Source organism: Cervus canadensis, chromosome 28 (genome assembly GCF_019320065.1).
Source record: "Cervus canadensis isolate Bull #8, Minnesota chromosome 28, ASM1932006v1, whole genome shotgun sequence".
NCBI lineage: Eukaryota > Metazoa > Chordata > Mammalia > Artiodactyla > Cervidae > Cervus > Cervus canadensis.
The window spans coordinates 41,093,698-41,115,548 of record NC_057413.1 but is presented as its reverse complement, the minus strand read 5'-3'; the positions used below and the strand labels follow the sequence as shown (position 1 = coordinate 41,115,548).

The 21,851-nt window shown below is 37.5% G+C and overlaps 2 protein-coding genes across 3 annotated transcripts in view; one reads left to right on the top strand and one right to left on the bottom strand.

Moving 5' to 3' along the window:
- The window catches only part of FKBP5 (FKBP prolyl isomerase 5), a 115,750-nt gene that overhangs the window by 58,752 nt on the left and 35,147 nt on the right, over window positions 1-21,851 (top strand). For both annotated transcript variants that reach the window (XM_043450893.1, XM_043450892.1), the window contains exons 4-6: window positions 3,814-3,958; window positions 18,938-19,080; window positions 20,028-20,142. In XM_043450893.1, coding sequence (XP_043306828.1) covers window positions 3,814-3,958; window positions 18,938-19,080; window positions 20,028-20,142 — 403 coding nt within the window. The remainder of the gene's footprint in view (window positions 1-3,813; window positions 3,959-18,937; window positions 19,081-20,027; window positions 20,143-21,851) is intronic.
- LOC122430093 (60S ribosomal protein L23a-like) overlaps window positions 1-21,851 on the bottom strand; it is a 72,906-nt gene that overhangs the window by 31,084 nt on the left and 19,971 nt on the right. The gene's annotated exons all lie outside the window — the stretch shown is intronic.

The window sequence follows — 21,851 nt, the reverse complement described above, 5'->3', positions numbered from 1 at the left end:
GCCGAAGTATTGGAGTTTCAGCTTCAGCATCAGTCCTTCCAGTGAAAACCCAGGACTGATCTCCTTTAGGATGGACTGATTGGATCTCCTTTCAGTCCAAGGGACTCTCAAGAGTCTTCTCCAATGCCACAGTTCAAAAGCATTAATTCTTCAGCACTCAGCTTTCTTTAATAGTCCAACTCTCACATCCATACATGACCACTGGAAAAACCATAGCCTTGACTCACATATATGTGATATCACACAATTTATGTGTTTCTCTGACTTCACTTAGCATAATGTCCTCAAAGTACATCCATGTTGTCACAAATGGTATGGTTTCCTTCTTTCTCATGAGTGAATAATATTCTGTTATACATATATGTGGGTTTCCCTAGTGGCTCAGACGGTAAAGAATCTGCCTGCAATGCAGGAGAGATCCAGGTTTGATCCCTGAGTTGGGAAGATCCCCTGGGGAAGGAAATAGCTAACCTGCTTCAGAATTTTTGCCTGGGAAACCCATGGACAGAGGAGCCTGGAGGGCTACAGTCTATGGAGTCAGACACAACTGAGTGACTAACAACACAGTACATGTATATACCACATCTTTATTCATTATATCTTTGAGATAGTAATTTTCATTTCCTTTGGATTTATACCCCAAAGTGGAATTGCTGGATCATATGGTAGTTCTAGTTTTACTTTTTTGAGGAAAGTTCATACTATTCTCCATAGTGGCTGTCCCAGTTTACATCCCTATCAGTGGTGCACAAGGGTTTTCTTTTCTCCAAATGCTATTAACAGTTGTTATTTGTTAATTTTTATGATAATAACCATGAGTTATCCATATATATTTTGGATATCAGATACATGGTTTGTAGATATTTTCTCCCACCCCATAGGTTGCCTCTTCATTTTGGTGATTGTTTCCTTTGCTGTGCAGGACATTTTTAGTTTGATGTTCTACTTAAATATTTTTGTTGCTGGTGCTTTTGGTGTCATATCCAAAGAAATTGCTACCAAGATTAACGTCAAGGAGGTTTTCCCCTTGTTTTCTTTTACATTTTTACATGTTTTATGTAGTTTTAGATCTTATGTTTTAAGTCTGTCACTGATTTTGAGTTAGGTTTTGTGAGTGGTATAAGATAGGGGTCCAATTTTATTCTTCATAGGGTTATCCAGTTTCCCTTTCACTTTTTATTGAAGAGATTATCTGTTCCTCATTGAGTATTCTTGGTTCCCTTGTCAAATAGGAGTTAACTGTGTATGCTGGGGTTTATTTTTGGATTCTTGATTCTGTTCCATTGGTCCACGTGTCTGTACTTATTACTGTAGCTTTGTAATATAGTTTGAAATCAGGAAATATGCCTCCAGCTTTTTTCTTGCAGTTGCTTTGGCTATTTGGGGTCTTTCATGGGCCTTAATGAATGTTAGCATTTTCTTCTATTTCTGTGAAAAATACCATGGGAAATTTTGATATTGAATCTGTAGATGTCTTTCAGTAGTATGGACATTTTAACATCTTTAATTCTCGTGATTCATGAACATAGGCTACCTTTCCATTTATGTGTGTCTTCTTCAGTTCCTTTCATTAGATTCATACAGTTTTCAGTGTACAAATCTTCTACCTCCTCGATTAAATTTATTCCTAACTATTTTATAGTTTTTGATGCTATTTGAGTTTTATTGAGGTATAATTGATATTTAACAGTTTATTAGTTTCAGGTGTGCAACATAATGATTTGACATTGGTATATATTATGAGATCATCACCACAGTAAGTCTAGTTAATATTTCACACCATACATAGTTTAAAAAATTTTTTTGTGATGAGAACTTTTTACATCTATTCTCATAGCAGCTTTCAAGCAGGCATTACAATATTATTAGCTGTCACACCATGCTGTGCATTACATACATGGCTCACTTATTTTGTATCTTTTGCCTCCCTTTGCCCATTTCTCCCACCCTCCCCTCAAACTCTGAGCTCTGACAACCACCAGTCTGTTTCCATTCTGTGTATCTGTAAATTTGGTGGTGGTTTTTCTTTTTTTGGATTCCATGTGTAACTGAGGTCATATGGTATTTGCTTTTCTGTGTCTGACCTATCTCACTTAGCATGGTGTCCTCAAGGTCCATCCATGTTACAAATGGCAAGATTTAATTCTTTCTTTATGACTGAATAATAATCCATTGTGTGTGTATACAAACATACTTATATATATTTAATGTTTATTTATTTATTTGGCTGTGCTGGGACTTAGTTGTGGCATGCAAGATCTTGTTCTCTGATCAGGGATTGAATCCCGGTTCCCTGCTTTGGGAGCATGTAGTCTTAGCCACTGGACCATCAGGGAAGTCATCATTTATGTGTATTTTTTTTTTTTTCTTTATGCATTCGTTTATCAGTGAACATAGGCTATTTTCCTATCTTGGCTAATGTAATAATGCTGCAGTGAACATGGTGTTGCATATATCTTTTTTCAGTTAGTATTTTCATTTCTTTTGGGTAAATACCTACAAGTGGAATTGTAGGATCACACGGTAGTTCTACTTTTAGTATTTTGAGGAACCTCCATACTGCTTTTCATGATGGCAGTACCAGTATGTATTCCCACCAACAATGCACAAGGGCTCCCTTTTCTCCACATCCTTACGGACACTTGTGATTTCTGCCTTTCTGATAACTGCCGTTCTGATCCATTTGCATTTCGGGGATTGTTTTCTCTACAGTATTTCCTCTTCAGATATTTTGTTGTGTGTAGAAACACAGTTTATTTCTGTATGTTGAGTTTGTAATCCTGCAGCTTTACTGGATTCATTAAGTTCAGTTTTTTATGAAGTTGCAATAATTTTTTTTTTTTTCTTCATTTAGAATGTCTGGGCTTTTGAACTAAGAAAGTTGTAGAATCTTAGTTCACAGTGTTTATGTGATGATATGAGGGTGGAACAAGGAGGTTATATATCTCAAGAAAGAATTCAGGAGCAAATAATTGAATTCTTCGATAAAAACTCAGACCCTTCCCCACAAAAGATGTTTAATTACCATCCTCTATTATCTAGCAAAAATGATTAATTTGGCATAAATGATTGACAGAATAAATTATACACCACATGCCTGGATTTGATTTTCTTTTCCCAGAACTTGACCAACTCTATTAGTGTCTTGCTCTGCCAAGAACAAAATAAATATACTGGTTTTATGATAGTTAAATATTTTTCAACTTGGAACTTTCTGGCATTTCCTTTATTAGAACACAAGTTATTTAGTATCATATCAAACTTTTTTTTTTATTTTCACACATTGCATATTCTTCAGATAGTAGGAAATATAACCTGTTATATCAGAAAATTGGGCTTTTTGAAATAAAACCAAACTAATGGAATCTAGTCAAAAGCTAATGTTTTTAGCAAAAGAGAGAAGTAAAAATCTTACCTTTGAAACTTTGCTTCAGACTTACTTTTGAATGTTTTTGAAAGTCCACTAATCTTTTGGGCCTAATTCAGTTTGTACATGAACTAGCTCTGTGTTTTCAGAGATTTTAGTGTCAAAACAGGGGGCATTAAACCAATAAAACAAGCTCTATTGGTTTATTATTTTGAGAGAATAGTGTGGTTAACAGTACAATTAAATATAGTATTAAATATTTAGTGGTATAGGACAGTTTTCTAACTGAAGGTTTTTGCAAGAACTGGGAGGGAGGCCTTTAGAAAGGACAGACATTTGTTTACAAATCTGCCTGCGTGATGTGGCATGGACTGTGTGACATTTTTATTCTCTGATTAAAAGTAAAGTGTTTAACCTCCTTTTTTCTTGACGCTTGTCTTTCCTAGATTGTCAAAAGAGTGGGAAATAGTGAGGAAACACCAATGATCGGAGACAAAGTTTATGTCCATTACAAAGGGAAATTGTCAAATGGAAAGAAGTTTGATTCCAGTCATGATAGAAATGAACCATTTGTCTTTAGTCTTGGCAAAGGTAAGAGGGTATTTTTTTTTTTTGAGTTGTGATTTGCTTAGATTTATTGCTGTTTATATTATGTGGGAGCTAGTGGATCTTATCCTTGCCAAAAGTGAAGATATTTTGGAGCAGTAGTTATCAAAGTGCAGTCCATGGATGCCTGTGGGGTCTCTGAGATTCTTCTGGGGGTCCATAGTGTCAAAATTGTTTTCATTATAATACTAAGATGTTATATATTACTTTTACTGTGTTGACATTCACACTGATGGTTCTAAGCTGCAGTGGTGAAAAGCTGCTGGAGCCTCAGCACGAATCTAGGCAGTGACATCAGACTACACTAGTAGTAGTGTGTTCTTCCTGTCCACACTGCTTAAAGAAGAAAGACAGAGGAAGGCCAGTTTCACTTAAGAATGTCCTTGATACGGTGTGAAAAAATATTAATTTTATTAAATGCTAATCGTTGAGTTTCACATTGTTTTGGTATTTTGAGACAGATGGGAAAGCACACATAAAGCATTTCGGCAACCCCATCCCCGGTCCCGCCGTGCACCCCCCCCCCCCCCCCCCCCCGCAACACACAGAGAGGTTATCTCAAGGGGAAGCACTTGTGCACTTTTGGTTGAGAACTGAACTGGCTGGATTGTTTCTGTGACACATCATTTTTATTTGAAAGGGCAAGCTGTGATTATTCAGACTTGACTATTCTGTATTTGGAAGATAATTTCTTGCAGATGAATGCAGTGAGCCTGTCACTTCCAGGACAGGTGACAACATTTCTTACCATTGAGTTTCCAAGTGAGAAGGGCAGTTTGGGAAAATGTGTATCTGCTGCTCAGAGCTGGACAGCTTCCCAGACGTGAAAGGCTTCTGATGAGATCAGTGAGTGTAAATGAGTGTGTTTTAAGATGTGATACAATGAAAGTGTTAACATTCGGAAGATTGTGTGACTCAGTGAACAGTGTTTTCCCAGGGACCAATGCAAGATGTTACAAAGTCACTCATGAGTAAAAGGTCCATTGGATGTGTAAGTTAGACCAGTGGATTTTAATGTAACATCATATGAAAAGTTCATTGATATGATCTCAGATTCCACATTGCACCTGACCTTTATGAAACTAATATCTGTCCAATTTTGATGTAGTATCAGATGATTATATTCATGATTATCTGAAAAGGCTATTAAAAAACTCCTGTCTTTTCTATTACCTTTGTGGATTTGGATTTTTTTCCATATACTTCAACCAAAACTTGCAGTTGCAACAGATGAATCCAAAAGTAGGTATGAGAATCAGGTTGTCTTTTATTGTCAGACACATTTTACATTTGTAACAATTATAAAACAACACCACTCTTCTCACTGTTTTTTTTGTTTGTTTGGGGGAAATTATTTTCCATATAAATAATTTATGCTAACATATGAATCTATTGTTACTTTAAATGAACTGGTAAAGATGTAATAAGGTCCTAAGGAAAAAAGTTGAGAACCACTATTTGAAAATCTTAAATGTGATTTTTTACTAATTTCTTTATAAATGCTTTTAAACGTCTTCAGTTAGTTTAGTATTCTTTTTTTTTTTTCAATCTTGGAAAAATAATAGCCCATACATCAAATCAAACTTCATGGACCATGTGACTTGTTGCAAATTAGTGGCTGAATTACAAAGTCCTTTTAGCTTTATCTGTCACAGATAGAGCAGATTTTAGTTTGTTCCCAGGCCAAGTGTAGGAGAAGGGAGGCAATCCCCCCCCCACCCCATTCACCAGCATGCCTCAGTGTTGAATAATTTCATTCTTTTTTCCAACTCTACATGTTAGTTGCTAGCTAAGCAAGGATCTGGGAAAGGAAATAGCAAGTAACTAATGAGTTAAGTTCTTTCTGAGTTTCTGCTTTCCTTGTACCCATAGGCATTTGTATGTCATGGCGACTTCTGCTTCCTGTCCAATAGTCCTGTCTTCAAGCTCTAATGCTGGCTGGGTCACTGCCCACTTCTCCTTTGGGTCCTCAGTGAGTTGATGGCTCATGGGAGATTAATCTTGTATTTAGTAAGACAGCAATCACAGTCAAGTACAGATTTTTTTTCTTAACATAGCAGAAAGTGACAATGGTTAAACATTTTTTCATTCTTGCTGATGTAGGGATATGAACCTCCAGGGCCACCAGCATGACTGTGGCATCATTGTTAATTGAGAGGACCCCAGAGTAAATGGCCTCATCAGACCTCTTTGTTCCTACTGCTCCCCCTTTGAATGTCTGTCTTGAAGTTGGTAGGTTTAAGGTAATAGGTCTTCTGTCAGCAGTTATCTTTGCAAGTAGACTGAAGAATTGCTGAGAATTTATACAACCACCTTCTGTACCCAGATTTTCTCAGTAAAGTGCACTATGGTGAAAGTAATGGAAATTGAAACAAAAATAAACAAATGGGACCTAATTAAACTTAGAATGAAGGAAACTATCAACAAGGTAAAAAGACAACCTTCAGAACGGGAGAAATTAATAGCAGATGAAACAACTGACAAAGAACTAATCTCCAAAGTATGCAAGTAGCTACTGAAGCTCAATAACAGAAAAACAAACAACCCAATCAGAAAGTAGGCAGAAGACTTAAACAGACATTTCTCCCAAGAAGACATACAGATGGCTAATAAGTACATGAAAACATGCTGAACATGGCTTATTATTAGAAAAATGCAAATCAAAACTACAATGAGGTATCACCTCATACCGGTCAGAATGGCCATCATCAAAAAGTCCACAAGCAGTAAATGCTGGAGAGGGTTTGGAGAAAAGGGAACCATCTTGCACTGTGGTGGGAATGCAAATTGATACAGCCACTATGGCGAACAGTATGAGGATTCCTTTGAAAACTAGGCATAAAACCACTACTGGGCATATACCCTGAGGAAACCATAATTGAAAAGACTCTATTTCCGTAAAATAGAACCCCAGTGTTCATTGCAGCACTTTACAACAGCTAGGACATGAAAGCAACCTAAATGTTCATCAAGAGATGAATGGATAAAGAAATTGTGGCACATATACACATTGGAGTATTACTCAGCTATAAAAAGGAATGCATTTGAGTCGGTTCTAATGAGTTGGATGAACATAGAGCCTATTATACAGAGTGAAGTAAGGCAGAGAAAGACAAATACCATATATTAACTCATATATATGGAATCTAGAAAGATGGTACTGATGAACCCATCTACAGGACAGCAGTGGAGATATAAAGAACAGACTTTTGGACAGTTTTTTGTGTTTCCTGGAATTTTGAGCAGAGAAGAGGCAGCTCTCAGTTGACGTGGTACCTTCAGCACACCTATCTAGAGGTCGCATGGTCTCATGGGGAGTGCATCCAGCTGGGTGTTAGGAAGCCAGGGTTCCTGTCTTTGTTCTTCCCTGTGGTATGTTAACATGAATAGGTCACCTAACCTTCCCTGCTCTTACAAAAAGAAGTGTCTGTAGAAGAGCTTTAAGATTAGTCCTGAGTCTGAGATTCCATTCTTGTATATTCTGTAAAGAGTACAGGGACAAAAACTGTAAAGGATTAAACGCAACACAAAAACAAAAACCTTTAGAAGGACCCCTGAAGATGATAATTAGGAATATGAGGCTAGAGCAGTATCACTGTGGTAAAACTTCTATAACATAATGTGTTCAGTTGCCTTTAAAATGAACATTGGCTAGGCAGCTTAGTTTTATACCTGTATGTTATGATGGCAGTAACTACTTCATCATAATGAAGAAAAATAATACAAATGGACTGCAGCATAAATATTGTATAGTGAACTCTCTTGATCCCTTATGTAGTGGGCTTACTGGCTGGCTTTACAATGGAGGGGCAAGAACTGTGTTACAGCAGTTTGGGTCCTCACTCCTGTTTACTATGCTTGCATACAGACCTTTTGAAACAATGCTTAAGCATCTTTTTTAGCCCCAGAAAGTCTGGAAAAACAAGAACTGGAACAATCTAAGACAGCTGGTTATTACCACTACAGAGTATGTTACAGAAATTAGAATGAAACAATGATCGTTTCCCTCATTGAATTTTTTAAACTAAATCTTTATTACATATTCTGAATCCCTAGAACTGTTCCATAGCCCATCTTAAAAGAAGCTAAAATAAGAATGACTCAGGATTTTCAAGTATACTTCTGTAATAGGACTTTTGTTCTTTCCCTCTCCCTCCAGCAAATATGCTATCACAAAAATTGGGAAGAGAGGGGTTCGGGGGCTGCAATAATTATATCTGTCTCTGTTCTTATAAGGAAATCTAAGGACACTAACGCTTCACTCATTCGCTACCTAACCCTATGAAGATCTGGTGATTTTTGATAAAAGGCTATTTCAGTGAAGTTGTCTTTGGTGTTCTTGGTATATGAGTAAACACAGTTGGGAATTGTGAAGATAAAAATCCTATCTCTTATTTTCTTCCCTCAATTTGAGAAGACAAACCAGTCATTTTGGATTTTTGACATTACTATTCTTACTCTTGAGAGTAAAGCGTAATGGAGTAAATGTGAGTGGATCTGCCTTTAACGTTAATCTAACTTCATTAGATGCATCATGATCCATGTTTATTGTCAGTCATTAGCATACTGGGGTAAAAGGGAGACAGTATATGTTGAAAGACTAATAGCAGATACTTTCTAGGACTTGCAGTGCAAGGCAAAGGGCTTATATGCATTATCTCATTTAATCCTCACATACTATTTTTTTTTAAGATTTTTTAAAAAATTAATTTATTTTTGGCTGTGCTAGGTCTTTGTTGCTGCATGGACTTTTCTCTAGTTGAGCTGAGCGAGGGCTGCTCTCTGGTGGTACGCTGGCTTTTCTTTGCAGTGGCTTCTCTTGTTGCAGAGCTCTAAGGTGCACGGGCTTCAGCAGTTGCAGCACATGGGCTCGGTAGTTGCGGCACGCGGGCTTCAGCAGTTGCGGCACGCAGGCTCGGTAGTTGCGGCATGCGGGCTTCAGCAGTTGCAGCACGCGGGCTCGGCAGTTGCGGCACGCGGGCTTCAGCAGTTGCGGCACGCGGGCTCGGTAGTTGCGGCACACGGGCTTCAGCAGTTGCGGCACGCGGGCTCGGTAGTTGCGGCACGCGGGCTCGGTAGTTGAGGCTCCCGAGCTGTGGAGCACAGGCTCAGTACTTGTGCACGGGGCTTAGTTGCTTCATGGCACACGGGACCAGGGGTCAAACCCAGGTCTCCTGCATTGGCAGGCAGATTCTTTGCCACTGAGCCATCAGGGAAGCCCCTACTGTTACTTTTTAGATTTTTTGTTTGTTTGTTTAACAAATATTTATTGAGCTGCTATTATGTGATTGATTTTGTGCTAGGAGCTGAAAATACCAACAGTGGGCAGTACAATTATGATCCCACTCTAAAAGGTTATTTGTCAATAGAGAATACAGATACTAAAACAAATAAATAATTTTAAGTGTGAGGTATTTAAAATTTATAGGGACAATTCAAGAATTCATAAATGTAATTTTACTTTTTTATAATTACATTCAGTTTTGTTCTGAATGCCCTTTTTTTTTTTTTTAATAGCGGTAAATTCCCAATCTTGCCATCTTCAAGTAACTCAGTCACTCCTGAGTATATTTTAGATTTTTTGTACAATCTATTTAGTTTAGGTGGCAGTTAGTCATAATAACATCTGTGTCTAAGACTGAGGTTTTTTCTTTTAATTGAGGTACTATTTACATATATTAAAACTCACCCTTTTAAAGGTATAGCTTGATGGGTAATAGTTGTATGACCACCACTACCACAATCAAGATACAGAACAGTTTTCTCACCCTAAAAATTTGCTTATAGTTCCTGGGCCATGCAGTCACAAATCTGGTTTCTGTTACTACAGTTTTGCGTTTTCCAAAAATTCATATAAATGGAATCATATGTCATCTTTGGCATTTGACTCCTTTCACTTAGCATAATGATTTTGAGATTCATACTTGTTGAATTTAGCATTTTACAAGTATGGACAAACTACAATTTGTTCATCCATTCAAAAAACAGAACATTGGAGTTGTTTCCAGTTTGGGGCTATTGTGACTAGTGTAGTGAACATTCACATACCTGTCTGTGTGTGGTTATATTGGATAAATTTATTTTGGGGTGAATACCCAGGAGTGGACTTGTTGATCAAATGGTGAACATGTTTAACTTTATAAGATGCTACCATACTGTGTTTTCAAAGTGGCTGTACCATTTTGTGTTTTCACCAGCAAGGTCTGAGAGTCTGTTTTCATATCCTCGTCAGTTGCTAGTGGTATCAGTCTTTTTAACTGTAACCATTTTCATGCACATGGAATGGGGTCTGACTTTGGTTTTCAGTTGCATTTTCCTGGTAATTAGTCACATTGAGGGTATCTTTTCTTGTGCTTAGTGTACATTTGTATATTTTCTTTGTGAAGTATCTGTTCAAATCTTGTGCCCATTGAGTTGTACCCAGTAAGACAAGCACTTAATGAGATATGTATTTTGCAAATGTGTTCTCCCAGTCTCTAACTTGCCTTTTCATTTTCTTTCTTTTTTTTTTGCCTTTTCGTTTTCTTAATCAGTCTTTCAAAGAACAAAAATTTTCAATTTTAATGAAATTCACTTTACCAATTTTTTTAAATGTCTTAGGTACCTACTATAATTAACTATTATAGTTTTCTTTTAGTTGGTTTTTTGTTTACATATGAGGAAGCAGGTAAAGCGAGAGCACAAAGTTATAATTAGTGCTATTATTTGTAGTTCTAATAATTATTATTGAAGTTATAATTAGCCCAAAGTTACACAGTAAGTGGCAGAGCCGGTTATACAGTTATGGCAGAGCCATAACTTTCAAGTTATATTTTCTAATTTTTTCTAATATTTTCTAATATTCAAGTTATATTAGATCTTAAGGTTTAAAACTAGCCCCAAACTAGGTACAGAAACAAAGTAGGTCCTGGTCCAGCAGAATTTACTGCGTGCCTGCTGTCTGCCAGACATTTTTCTCACAGGAATGATGTGGTTAATGAGGTTTATCAAAAGCAAGATTATTGCTATTACATGCTTGGTATTGGGGCCTAGTTCCTATTCTTAGTTTTATTTTTATTTGAAATGGTTTTTTGTGTTTTTTTTTACTGTTTTATATTCATTTTTGGATATACATATATATGGTGAAATGATGACCACAATCAAGTTAGTTAAGACCTACATAGAACGCCTTTCCCCTGCGCCTCCCGCACCCCCGCCCTCCAGGTGGTCACAGGGCGCCCGACGAGCTCCCCGCGCTGCGCCCCAGGTCCCCGCTCGGCAGCTGCTTTATACTTGGTGCTGGGTATGTGTCAGTGCTGCTTTCTCAGTCCGGCCCACCTTCTCCTTCTCCCGCTAGGCCCACAAGTCTGCTCTCTACGGTTGCGTCTGTTCCTGCCCTGTTTGTTTCTCTTAAACATATTTTAGGCCTTGACAGCATTTTACAGCTGGTAAAATACGCTTACTAGTAATGGGTAGCCATGCAGCCAGCTTCCTGTGGGTTGTTTGTGGTTTAGCCATATGTTCCCTTTAAATTTCTATTGATACTCTTGCTCCTCTGTAAATATAGTCTTAACATCTGTTTACTTTTTTTTTTTTTTTTTAAGCATGCAGTTTAGGAGCATTCAGGATTTGGAGGGGAGACTTTTAGGCCAAAATATTCAATTTTTCTGTCCTTCCCAAAAATGAGAGCCAGAAAGACAACAAACTTTCAGTACTTTCTTTGGCTTTACCTGGTACTTTCCAATGAAGGAAGAATGCTTCCAGTTTCATCACTGAGCGGATATTAAGAAGCTGATTTAGGCATGGGTGAAAGTAGACTAGGGGAAGCTAACAAATTTTTAATTCCATGTAGATATTGCAGCATGGATGGTGTTCCTTTATTAAGTATAATATTGTGGTGTTAAGTTCTTTGGGGAAAAAAAATAATACATGACTCCTGACTTCAGGTATCTAGCAGTTTAGCCTGGCAGAGTTGACCATGAAGGCTGTCCCAAAACATTATTTTTTCTCCCTGTTTTTGAAATGATAAGTCATGAGGATGGGGAAAGATCATCCAGTGATCAGTTTTCTTAGTAATTAGAGCAATGGCAAAAACAATGTAACATAAGACATATGAACACTTTAAAAGAATCTTAACGTATAAATTAGTTTGTTGAATTCATAATCGTATCCTTTTGGTAGGGAGTGGGGATGATTTATCAGAGTCCTTTTTTTTAATAAGACATTTAAAAAATAAGATGAAATTAATATGAGGAAAAAGTATACAGGAAAAACTTTATCTAGTATGAAAAGAAGAAAGACAATGTCAATATTATCAATGATTTCACATGTAAACATACATTAATGACATTAGTCATTAATTTTATCAAGGATGCCAAGACCATTTATTAAGGAAAGGAAACAGTTGATGCTTGGAAAACTAGATATTTACATGCAAAAATATGAAGTTAGCCCTTACTTTACATTACATATAAAAATTAAAATGAATCAAAGTCCTAAATATGAGACATAAAACAGTTTTTTTAGGAGAGAACTTGGAAAGAAAGCTTTATGATTTTAGATTTGGCAGTGATTTCTTGGATAAGACACTAGAAGCAAGGCAGCAAAAGTAAAAAATACATAAGTTGACTACATCAGAATTAAAAACTTCTGTGTGTCAAAGGATACAGTAATGGAGGGGAAAGGCAGCCTAGGGCTTCCCTGGTGGCTCAGTGGTAAGGTATCGGCCTGCCAACACAGGAGATGGAAGTTTGATCCCTGGTATGGGAGGATCCCACAAGCCATAGAGCAGCTAAGTCTGTGTGCCGCAGCTACTGAGGCTGTGTTCCAGAGCCTGGAAGCCACAACTACTGAGTCCACATACTGTAACTACTGAAGCCCGTGCACCCTAGAGTCGGTGCTCCGCAACAAGAGAAGCCACTGTAATGAGAAGTCTGCCCATTGCAACTACAGAGTACCTCCTCTCACTGCAGCTGGAGAAAAGCTCGCATAGCAATGAAGACCAAGCACAACTAAAAATAAAAAATAAAAGTGAAAAAAATTAAAAACCTATTTGAAAAGGCAGCTTTAAAGAATGGAAAGAAATATTTGTGAATCATGTATCTGACAAGGGGTTAATATCTTAAAAGAACTCCTATAATCCAGCAACTAAAAAACACTCAAATAATCTGATTATAAAATGGACAATGGAGATGGGAGGGAGGCTCAAAAGGAGGGGATATATGTATACCTATGGCTGATTCATGGAGAAGGAAATGGCAACCCACTCCAGTGTTCTTGCCTGGAGAATCCCAGGGACGGCGGAGCCTGGTGGGCTGCCGTCTATGGGGTCGCACAGAGTCGGACACGACTGAAGTGACTTAGCATGGCTGATTCATGTTGAGGTTTGACAGAAAACAACAAAATTCTGTAAAGCAATTATCCTTCAATACAAAAATTTTTTTAAAATGGACAATGGACTTAAATAGACATTTCCCTAAAGAAGGTATACAAATGGACTACAAGCATATGAAAAGCTGCTCTGCATCACTGAATCATTAGAGAAATACAAATCAAAACCACAATGAGATATCACCTCATATCCATCAGGTCCTACAGTATTACAAGTGTCGGCATGGTTTTGGAGAAATTGTGCATTGTTGGTAGGAATGTAAAATAGTGTAGACATTATGGAAAACAGCATGGGAGTTTCTCAAAGAAAAAGTTAACCTATGATCCAGCAATTCCGCTTCCTGGTATATACCAAAAGAACTGAAAGCAGAATCCTAAAGAGATATTTGTACACCCATGATTGTAGCATTATTCATTATAGCCAAAGGGCGGAAGCCACCCAAATGTTTGTGGGTGGGTAAACAAAATGCCTTAATGTACTTACAATGGTATATTCGTACAATGGAGTATTCTTCAAATGAGACAAAACTGATGAAACTTGAGGACCTTATACTAACTGAAATAACATAGTCACAAATAGACAAATAGTGCATGATCCCACTAATATCTAGAGAAATCTAGAGTAATCCAATTCATAAAACAGAAAGTAGAATGAAATCTTGCCAGAGACTTGGGGCAGGAGGAAATCAGTTTTAGTGAGTGGAGTTCTAGTGTTGCAAGATGAAATATTGTGGACATTGGTCGCACAACAGTTTGACTATACCTAACTGAACTGTATACTTAATGCTTGAAATGGTCATTTTTATGTACGTTACCACAATTTAGTCTTTCCCTTTTTTCAACACCCCCCCTCCAGGGTGGTACACTTGTTACAACTGATGAACCTACATTGAACCTATAAAATTTGTTTTGTTTCTTTTTTAATCAGAAAAAATTATATAATGCTCTGCAGAAAGAAGAAAAAAGTACAGTGCATTGTTTTTATACTGAGTTTTAAGTATACATTCTCGTTTCATATATTGTTTCTAATAGAATAGGACTGCTGAAATTGATCAATTGTACTTGGCGGTAGTAAAACTAAGTCCAGAACAAGTGGGAGAATAAATTGTGTTTTTATATTCTTGGTGTATTATACCTATAATTAAGACCCTAAAGAGACCAAAAGATCCCCCAAAATGAAGAATCTTAAAAATGTTTTTGCTTTGACGCTGTAAATCTGCTTTTAGGAAACAGTTCTAAGGAAATAGGTAGGAGCTTGCTTAACCAACTCCAAGGTAACTGGTGCTCTCCATTCTGCTTGTAAAGACGCTGAGTGATGCCGCTTGTTTCCTGTTCTTTGGTGTGGCCTGCACTCTGCCTCAGCCAGCTGAGAGTCATCAGTGTCCTTCAGCCACAGACCACTAGGATCACAACTGTAGTGAACAGGTTGCATTTATTACTCATATAGCCTGCACTCCATGGGAAGCCGGGGGTGTCCCAGTAAGAGTGTTCAAAAGGCCTATAGGATTGGGGCTTGTATTAGGTGATTTGGTAAGAGTTTAAGGAAGAAGGGATTTGCTCTGGATTGATATTGTGGGAATGCAGATGATTCTTTGGGTATATTAGCAGATCTATGCTAGGAGGGCTGACTGGAGTGAGGCTTGAGCTGTACCTGTAGAGAAGTGGCAGTCACTCCTGTCACCAGGAGAGGGGGATGTTTGGTATTTTGTAGGTTGCACAGGGACCTTGTTTTTTGTCCATGCTCAGACAAAATTTTGAAGTGTTCTTTGTCTCACTTTTTCATGGTCTCAGAGTAACCCTGTCCGATGTTGATTTTTGTGAGATTGTTATGTCCAACAGGAGAATAGCATGGCCTAGCTGGGTGCCCTGGGCCCATTTCAGAATCACCAAGGCCGAGCTGTGTTGGGCAGTTTCCAGACATCAGGGCCCGCTTTTTTCTTTCTCAGATTCTTACTAAGAATCACTTTAAACTTGCTTATATCCAGTATCCTTTTTGTAATTATGCAGTTTCATTAGAATAGTATATGAAACACTGAAAGTAGTATAATAAGAAAGGGGAATTATTTCTATGAAAACTAAGTTGAACATCTTTGGAAAGACTTATTAAAGTGAATTGCTAAAAGTCTTTTTAAAATGGCTATTGAATTAGGGGTGGGTAAATGCCAGGTGAAATAAGTAGGCCATTCAGAACAAATTTTTACCAGAAGGATTCTACGTACTGATCACAAGTGTCTTCTAGCTCTTACTCCACTTTAAAGATATCCACACTGTAAATTGCAAGTGCTATACTGTAAGTGTGATTTATATAGCGAAGATGAAATAGGACTCTTATTACACTCAGAGACAAGGCCTTGGCCTTCTAACACAGAATTAGTGAATTAATACACCTTGATAGGTTTTAAGTTTAAAAAAAGTTTGACATCATGTATGTGTTCTTTTTATGATTCTTCACTCAAAGCAACATTTTAGACTAACCTACAACCTTGGTCCTAATGAGTCAGGTGAGAGGCTCTTATTAAAAAGTCTAAATGTTTATTAGGGGAGTAATGAAAGTATGGCATATCCAAAAGATGAAATAGCATATAGCTATTAAAAGCCATATTTTCAGATACTGTCTTTTAACAGAAAAAAATGCCCATATAATGTAAGTGTAAAGAGTAGGCTACAAAATGAAATAAACTGTGACCAGAATTTTAAGACTGTATATACAAAAATTTAATATGTAAACAAAGACATACACAATTGGAAGAAAATGAACCAGGAAATTGACAATTTACCCCAGATGCTGAAATTGCAGAGATTTTTTTTTTCCTTATTGTATTCTCTATGTTTTTATATATATTCCAAGTGTTCTATAATGAGTTTTTGTTGTTGTTGTTGTTGTTTTTTAATTGGGGAAGTGTTTTTTATGAAGAGGCCCAAGATGGACAGTTTTAGAAACATATCCATGTTCATATCAGGCTGGCTGTTTGCTCAGCATGTTTCATTCAGTATCTGAAGCTCTGTGTAAGAGAAACTTAAATGTTCCTGAATGAGAAGAAAAGCCAAAGGCACAGACATGATTTATATAGCTTGGGGCTCCTGTGGATTTAATAGCCAGACTGCTGTTTCCAGCTTCTCAGGCCTAACATAGACATCATCTGTGAATTAAGCTTTTGCTGATTGCTCCAATCCCCAGCCCAAGGCAAAAGCCACTATTTGTATTCTGTGTTGGTGTTCACCATATACTTAAACAAAACAGGGCATGGGTCTTTTCTGCTGCACTAGCCAGACTACGTTGCATGCTGCTTAGATGGAAGAAGGGAACAGCCACTTTCAAATTTTTAGAACCTAGACAGACCTTTGCTCCTCATTATTGGCTAAATGTCTTGAACATATATATAGTAGTACCCCCACAATATAATGATTTCCTCTCTTTCCAATAAAAGAGGGTGTAAGGTATTATTGGTCTTAAAATAGCAGAGTTGAGAGTAAAAAAAGGTCTATATGGACCACACTAAAACCAGTCACAGTCTTTGAGGAGCATCAGTGACTGTGAAGAAGCAGACTTTACATTTCTTCTGAAGATTGTAGACTGTTTTCACTTTGGAATCATGTGTGGGTATATATACTGATGTAGCCCTTTTGGAAGGGCAGTTGGGCAATATCTATCAAATTGAAAGTGCACATCACCTTTGCACTTCTAGGAATTTGCTCTCCAAATATACTTGCACAAAATAGGCAAACATAAGGGACAAAAATCCTTATTAGAGTACTGTTGATAATAATGTTTCTCTAGAGTAGAGTGACTGGAATATTCTGAAGTCACTGAGAATGAAGTAGGTCAGTATGTATTTATGATGATGATGATGACAACTGTTCTTTATTAAGTGTATATCGTATGCCAGGCACTTGAATTCTTACAACAACTATATGGCAAGTACTATTATTATCTACATTTTGCAGACAAGGAAACTTGTACAGGGTCACACAACTAATGTGGGGCAGACCTGGTATTCTGATCTACGCAGTCTGGAGTTAAAGCAGGCTGTACTTCTAACCCCTAAAATTCATATCCTCCTATCAGCTGATGAATAAAGATATAAGTGTGTGTGTATATGCATATATACATGCATATATAAATTATAAACATATTTATAGCATTTTATAATGTCATATATTTATATATAATGAAAATATATGTATATAAGAATCTGTATAATGAAAAAGCAGTTCTGACCTGAATGTATAGTATGCTGTCCTTTTGTTTTAAACTTTTTAAAAAGCAACAGTGCACACTGGAAAGATACAAAAAGGAAATGTAACAGTGGCTTCTTATAAGGAGGGGATGAATGACTTTTCACTTATATTTTTCTCTCTTAGGTGTTTGTAAAAATAGGCATGTATACCTTCCATATACTTCAAAATAAGTATATCTGACATTTTGAAAAGTTGTGATGCTTAAGGCTAAGCTGAAGTCACGAGCCACAAGTGCTTTGTCCATCTCTACTTCCCTACCCTAGTGTAGAGTTCCCCGTGTCCTAATCATCCTTACTGTAATCCTGCCTTCAACTCTCAGTTCAAGATAACAGCTGTCTTCAGAATTTGCTTTTTCTGGTGTTCATTGCTCACCTGGTCTCACTTTGAATACTTAAGTCTTTGACAGAGCACCTCAAATTTGTATATCATCCCTTGAAGTTTTGTACATTTTCTGTTGTTTTCCAGAGGATTTGGGACTGCTTATTGTAAGATACAATTATGTAGGTTAAGTTTCTTCCCTGGTGGTCCAGTGGTTAAGACTTCACTTTCCAGTGTGAGGGGTGTGGGTTTGATCCCTGGTCAGGAGCTAAGATCCTGCATGCCTGTGGCCAAAAAAGTCAGAACAATAAAACAGAAGCAATAGTGTAACCAATTCAATAAAGACTTTAGAAATGGTCCATATAAAAAAATAATAATACAGTTTTACAGTTAAGCAGTAAACTTTTAGTTTCCTGGAAGTAAGGAAAAAAAAAAAAAATCTGAGTTCTGTAGTTCTTGTGATTTGGCAGAAGAGGACACACATCATTCTGGTTTTTTAGAAAAATAAAAACCACTTTTTTTTTTTTACTCTAAACTTTGAGGAGAAATCTGTTTCATGGGCCGTTTTATGCAATTTATACTTTTCCGATTGCTTCTTGTTTGTTGTTTTTGTCTACCCAACTAAATTATAAGCTTTCTTAGGACAAATTCCATTTTCTATACTATTTTTGTTCCATCTCTGCCTAGAAAACACGTACTTATTCTTATGGTTGAAATTATAAATTAAGCAACAACTGCAGCCCAGCCACATTTTAGATATTATGTTACTGCCACTTTTCAAAGACTTAGTCTTTGAGCAGTTTAGAATCTGATACCACTTTCATGCTTCTCAGTAGAGAATCTTCTCTGTTAGCTTTCAGAAGAAAAAAAAAATCACAATTTGTTTCTTAGTGTGTAACTTTTACTGAGTTTTTTTTGTAGCTCCTGCTTCCTATCTGAGTAGTATATAGTTTAAGGAATGGGAAATGTGTTTGAATTTTTGTTTTGTGGAAGTCTTAAAATATATATAGCTTTCAACCACTTTTTCCTTTCTCCTAGGCCAAGTTATCAAGGCATGGGACATTGGAGTGGCTACCATGAAGAAAGGGGAGATCTGTCATTTACTCTGCAAACCCGAATATGCATATGGCTCAGCTGGCAGTCTCCCCAAAATTCCCTCGAATGCAACTCTCTTTTTTGAGGCAAGTATGTGTGTGATGTCGCTGTGTTAGCATCTGCTCTATACAGCGCTGGCTCCAAAGCAGCAGGCAGTGCAAGGAGGAGCTAAGCTTGCTATTGAGAGTCGGATCCAACTTATTTATTTTGGAGCTTGGCTTCTTGAATTGTTTCCCACAAACCCAAGGGGTGTGTGCCAGTGCTTTCTTAGAAACGTGTCACTGGCACAAAATGGTCATATCCAAATAAACAAAAGAAACCAGGCTTAGAAATAAAGGTTCTGGTCAGCGGTGTGAGTTGTGACGTACTCAGACCTGACCAGAGGACAGGATGAGAAATGTGGGACATAAGTGTTGAAATACACCTAAAGCAAGTTGTAAAGCTATTTTTATGACAGAGGTTTATAACTGTCCCAGATCTCACTTCCTCATTAGAAGCAGTAGGTGGTGATAAAATGTTATTCATCCTGTGTTGAGTCACACATGTTTGGCCACATTTAATTAAAAAATTAAGAGGGAAAATGCCTGAAACATTGTACCCAGGTAAAATACACCTTTAGTTGGTTGTAGGCCTGATTCATAGGGTTTAGCCTTACATTTTAAGAAGGGAATTCCATGAATCTGGGGTGAAAAAGTGGTGGCCTCTAGAGTTAAACAAAGTAGTTTTGGGCCAGAACTGTGTCACTCTGGCGTTTTGCCCACAAGGCAGTTTTCCTAGTATTTCCTGTCTGTCTTTGCAGTGTAGCCCCACAGGATGTGGTCCTAGACATTATCGTTACATGAAGGTTCTTTCCAGGTATTGAAAAGAGCAGTGTTCTTTTTTCCCTACTTTTCCAATAACTGAGAAGCACAGATAAATATAAAACAAGAGTTTTGTTTTGTAAAATGAAAGGAGAATAGTTGCCCTAGTGTTTAAGTATGTTAAATTGACTTTGTTTGGGCCATTCTCAGCCAGATCCTCTTTTCCTTTCTAGATTGAGCTCCTTGATTTCAAAGGAGAGGATTTATTTGAAGATGGAGGTATTATTCGAAGAATCAAACGAAAAGGAGAAGGGTATTCAAACCCAAATGAGGGAGCGACAGTAGAGAGTAAGTACTGCTGTGAGAGGTTCCAGTTATGTGGACAAAATGGAGCTTTCCTTTCTAAACTCTTTAAAAGAATAAATGTATTGAATATTTATCTCTAGAATAGTTTTAAATTCAACATTTATTTAATAATGACTTCATTTAGTAAATATTCAGTCAACCTATATGTGCCAAGAACTGTACCAGCTTCTTCAAACTCTTTAAAAAAGTGAGTAAAAGGTAAGCCCATCCAATAAGGAATTCTTAGTCTGTGGTTTAAAAAAGTGAGTAAAAGGTAAGCCCATCCAATAAGGAATTCTTAGTCTGTGGACTCGTTGGTGTGCCAATAGCCATATTAGTTACCTTATATATTTACTCATTTATTTCTCACAGTAACCTTTTGAGGTATGATTAATTATCCCTAGGCGAGAAAAGTGAGTTCGGAGAAGTTACATAAATTACCCAAGGTTACATTTACTAAATAGAGTGGTAGATGGTAATGCCGTTTAGGGCTCTCAAACTCATCTCACAGGCTGTTGTCAGGATAAAAAATGGTTCATCATTTTAGACAGATCAAAACTGGGGAATAATTTATTCTGTTCAGTGTCAGGAGACCTGGGTTCAAGTTCTGCTTTGTCATATAGAGTGACCTGAAGCTATTCCATTTTGTTGTTTTTTTTTTTTTTCATTTGCTAAATTGGGTGTAAGGATAGGATGAGGACTAGGGTAACTGAGTGCGCTTCCTCCCTCCCAGAGGGAGGTGTACACATATCATGTGCTACCGTTTGTCACTGTAGCCTCCAGTCGGCATCTGCTCCTTTCCTCTGCACAGTGCATGTTGGAGGACGAGAACCTTTCTTCATCTTTTTGTTTCCAGTGTCACTTACAGAGCCTTGCACACGTTTGGTGTTCAGCAAATGCTTTCTGCACAGATAGATGTCTGCAAGATTCCATCTACTGAGCCAAAGTACTTCAAAAAAGACAGCTGTGAGAAAGCATAAAGAAACGCATCCATTAAAATGAAAAAATCAAGGGAATTCTCTGGCGGTCCAGTGGTTAGGACTCAGCACTTTGACTGCGATGGCCTGGGGTTCAGTCCCTGGTCAGGGAACTAGAGATCCTGCAAGCCGTGTGGTGCAGCCAAAAAAAAGTTTTTTTTTAATCAGTAAGGGATTAGTCTCCAAAATTCATAAACACTTTGATGCTTAGCAGCATTAAAACAAACAGCCCTCTCGAAAAATGGGCAGAAAACCTAACTAGACATTTCTCCAATGAGGACATACAGATGGCCAACAGGCACATGAAAAGATGTTCAACATTACTAGTTATTAGAGAAGTGCAAATCAAAACTTCAATGAGATATCACCTTACACTGGTTAGAATGGCTATTGTCAAAAATTGACAAACAACAAATGCTGGAGAGGGTGTGGAGAGAAGGGAACCTTCCTACACTGTTGCTGGGAATGTAAACTGGTATAACCACTATGGAGAACAGTATGGAGGTCCTTAAAAAACTGAAAATAGAGCTACCATATGACCCTGCAGTCCCACTCCTGGGCGTATATCCAGAGGAAAACATGATCTGAAAGGATACATGCACCCCAGTATTGATTGCAGCACTGTTTACAGTAGCCAAGACACGGGAACAACCTGAATGTGCATCGACAGAGGAATGGATACAGAAGATGTGGTACATATACAGTCTGGAATATTACTCAGCCAGTAAAAAGAAT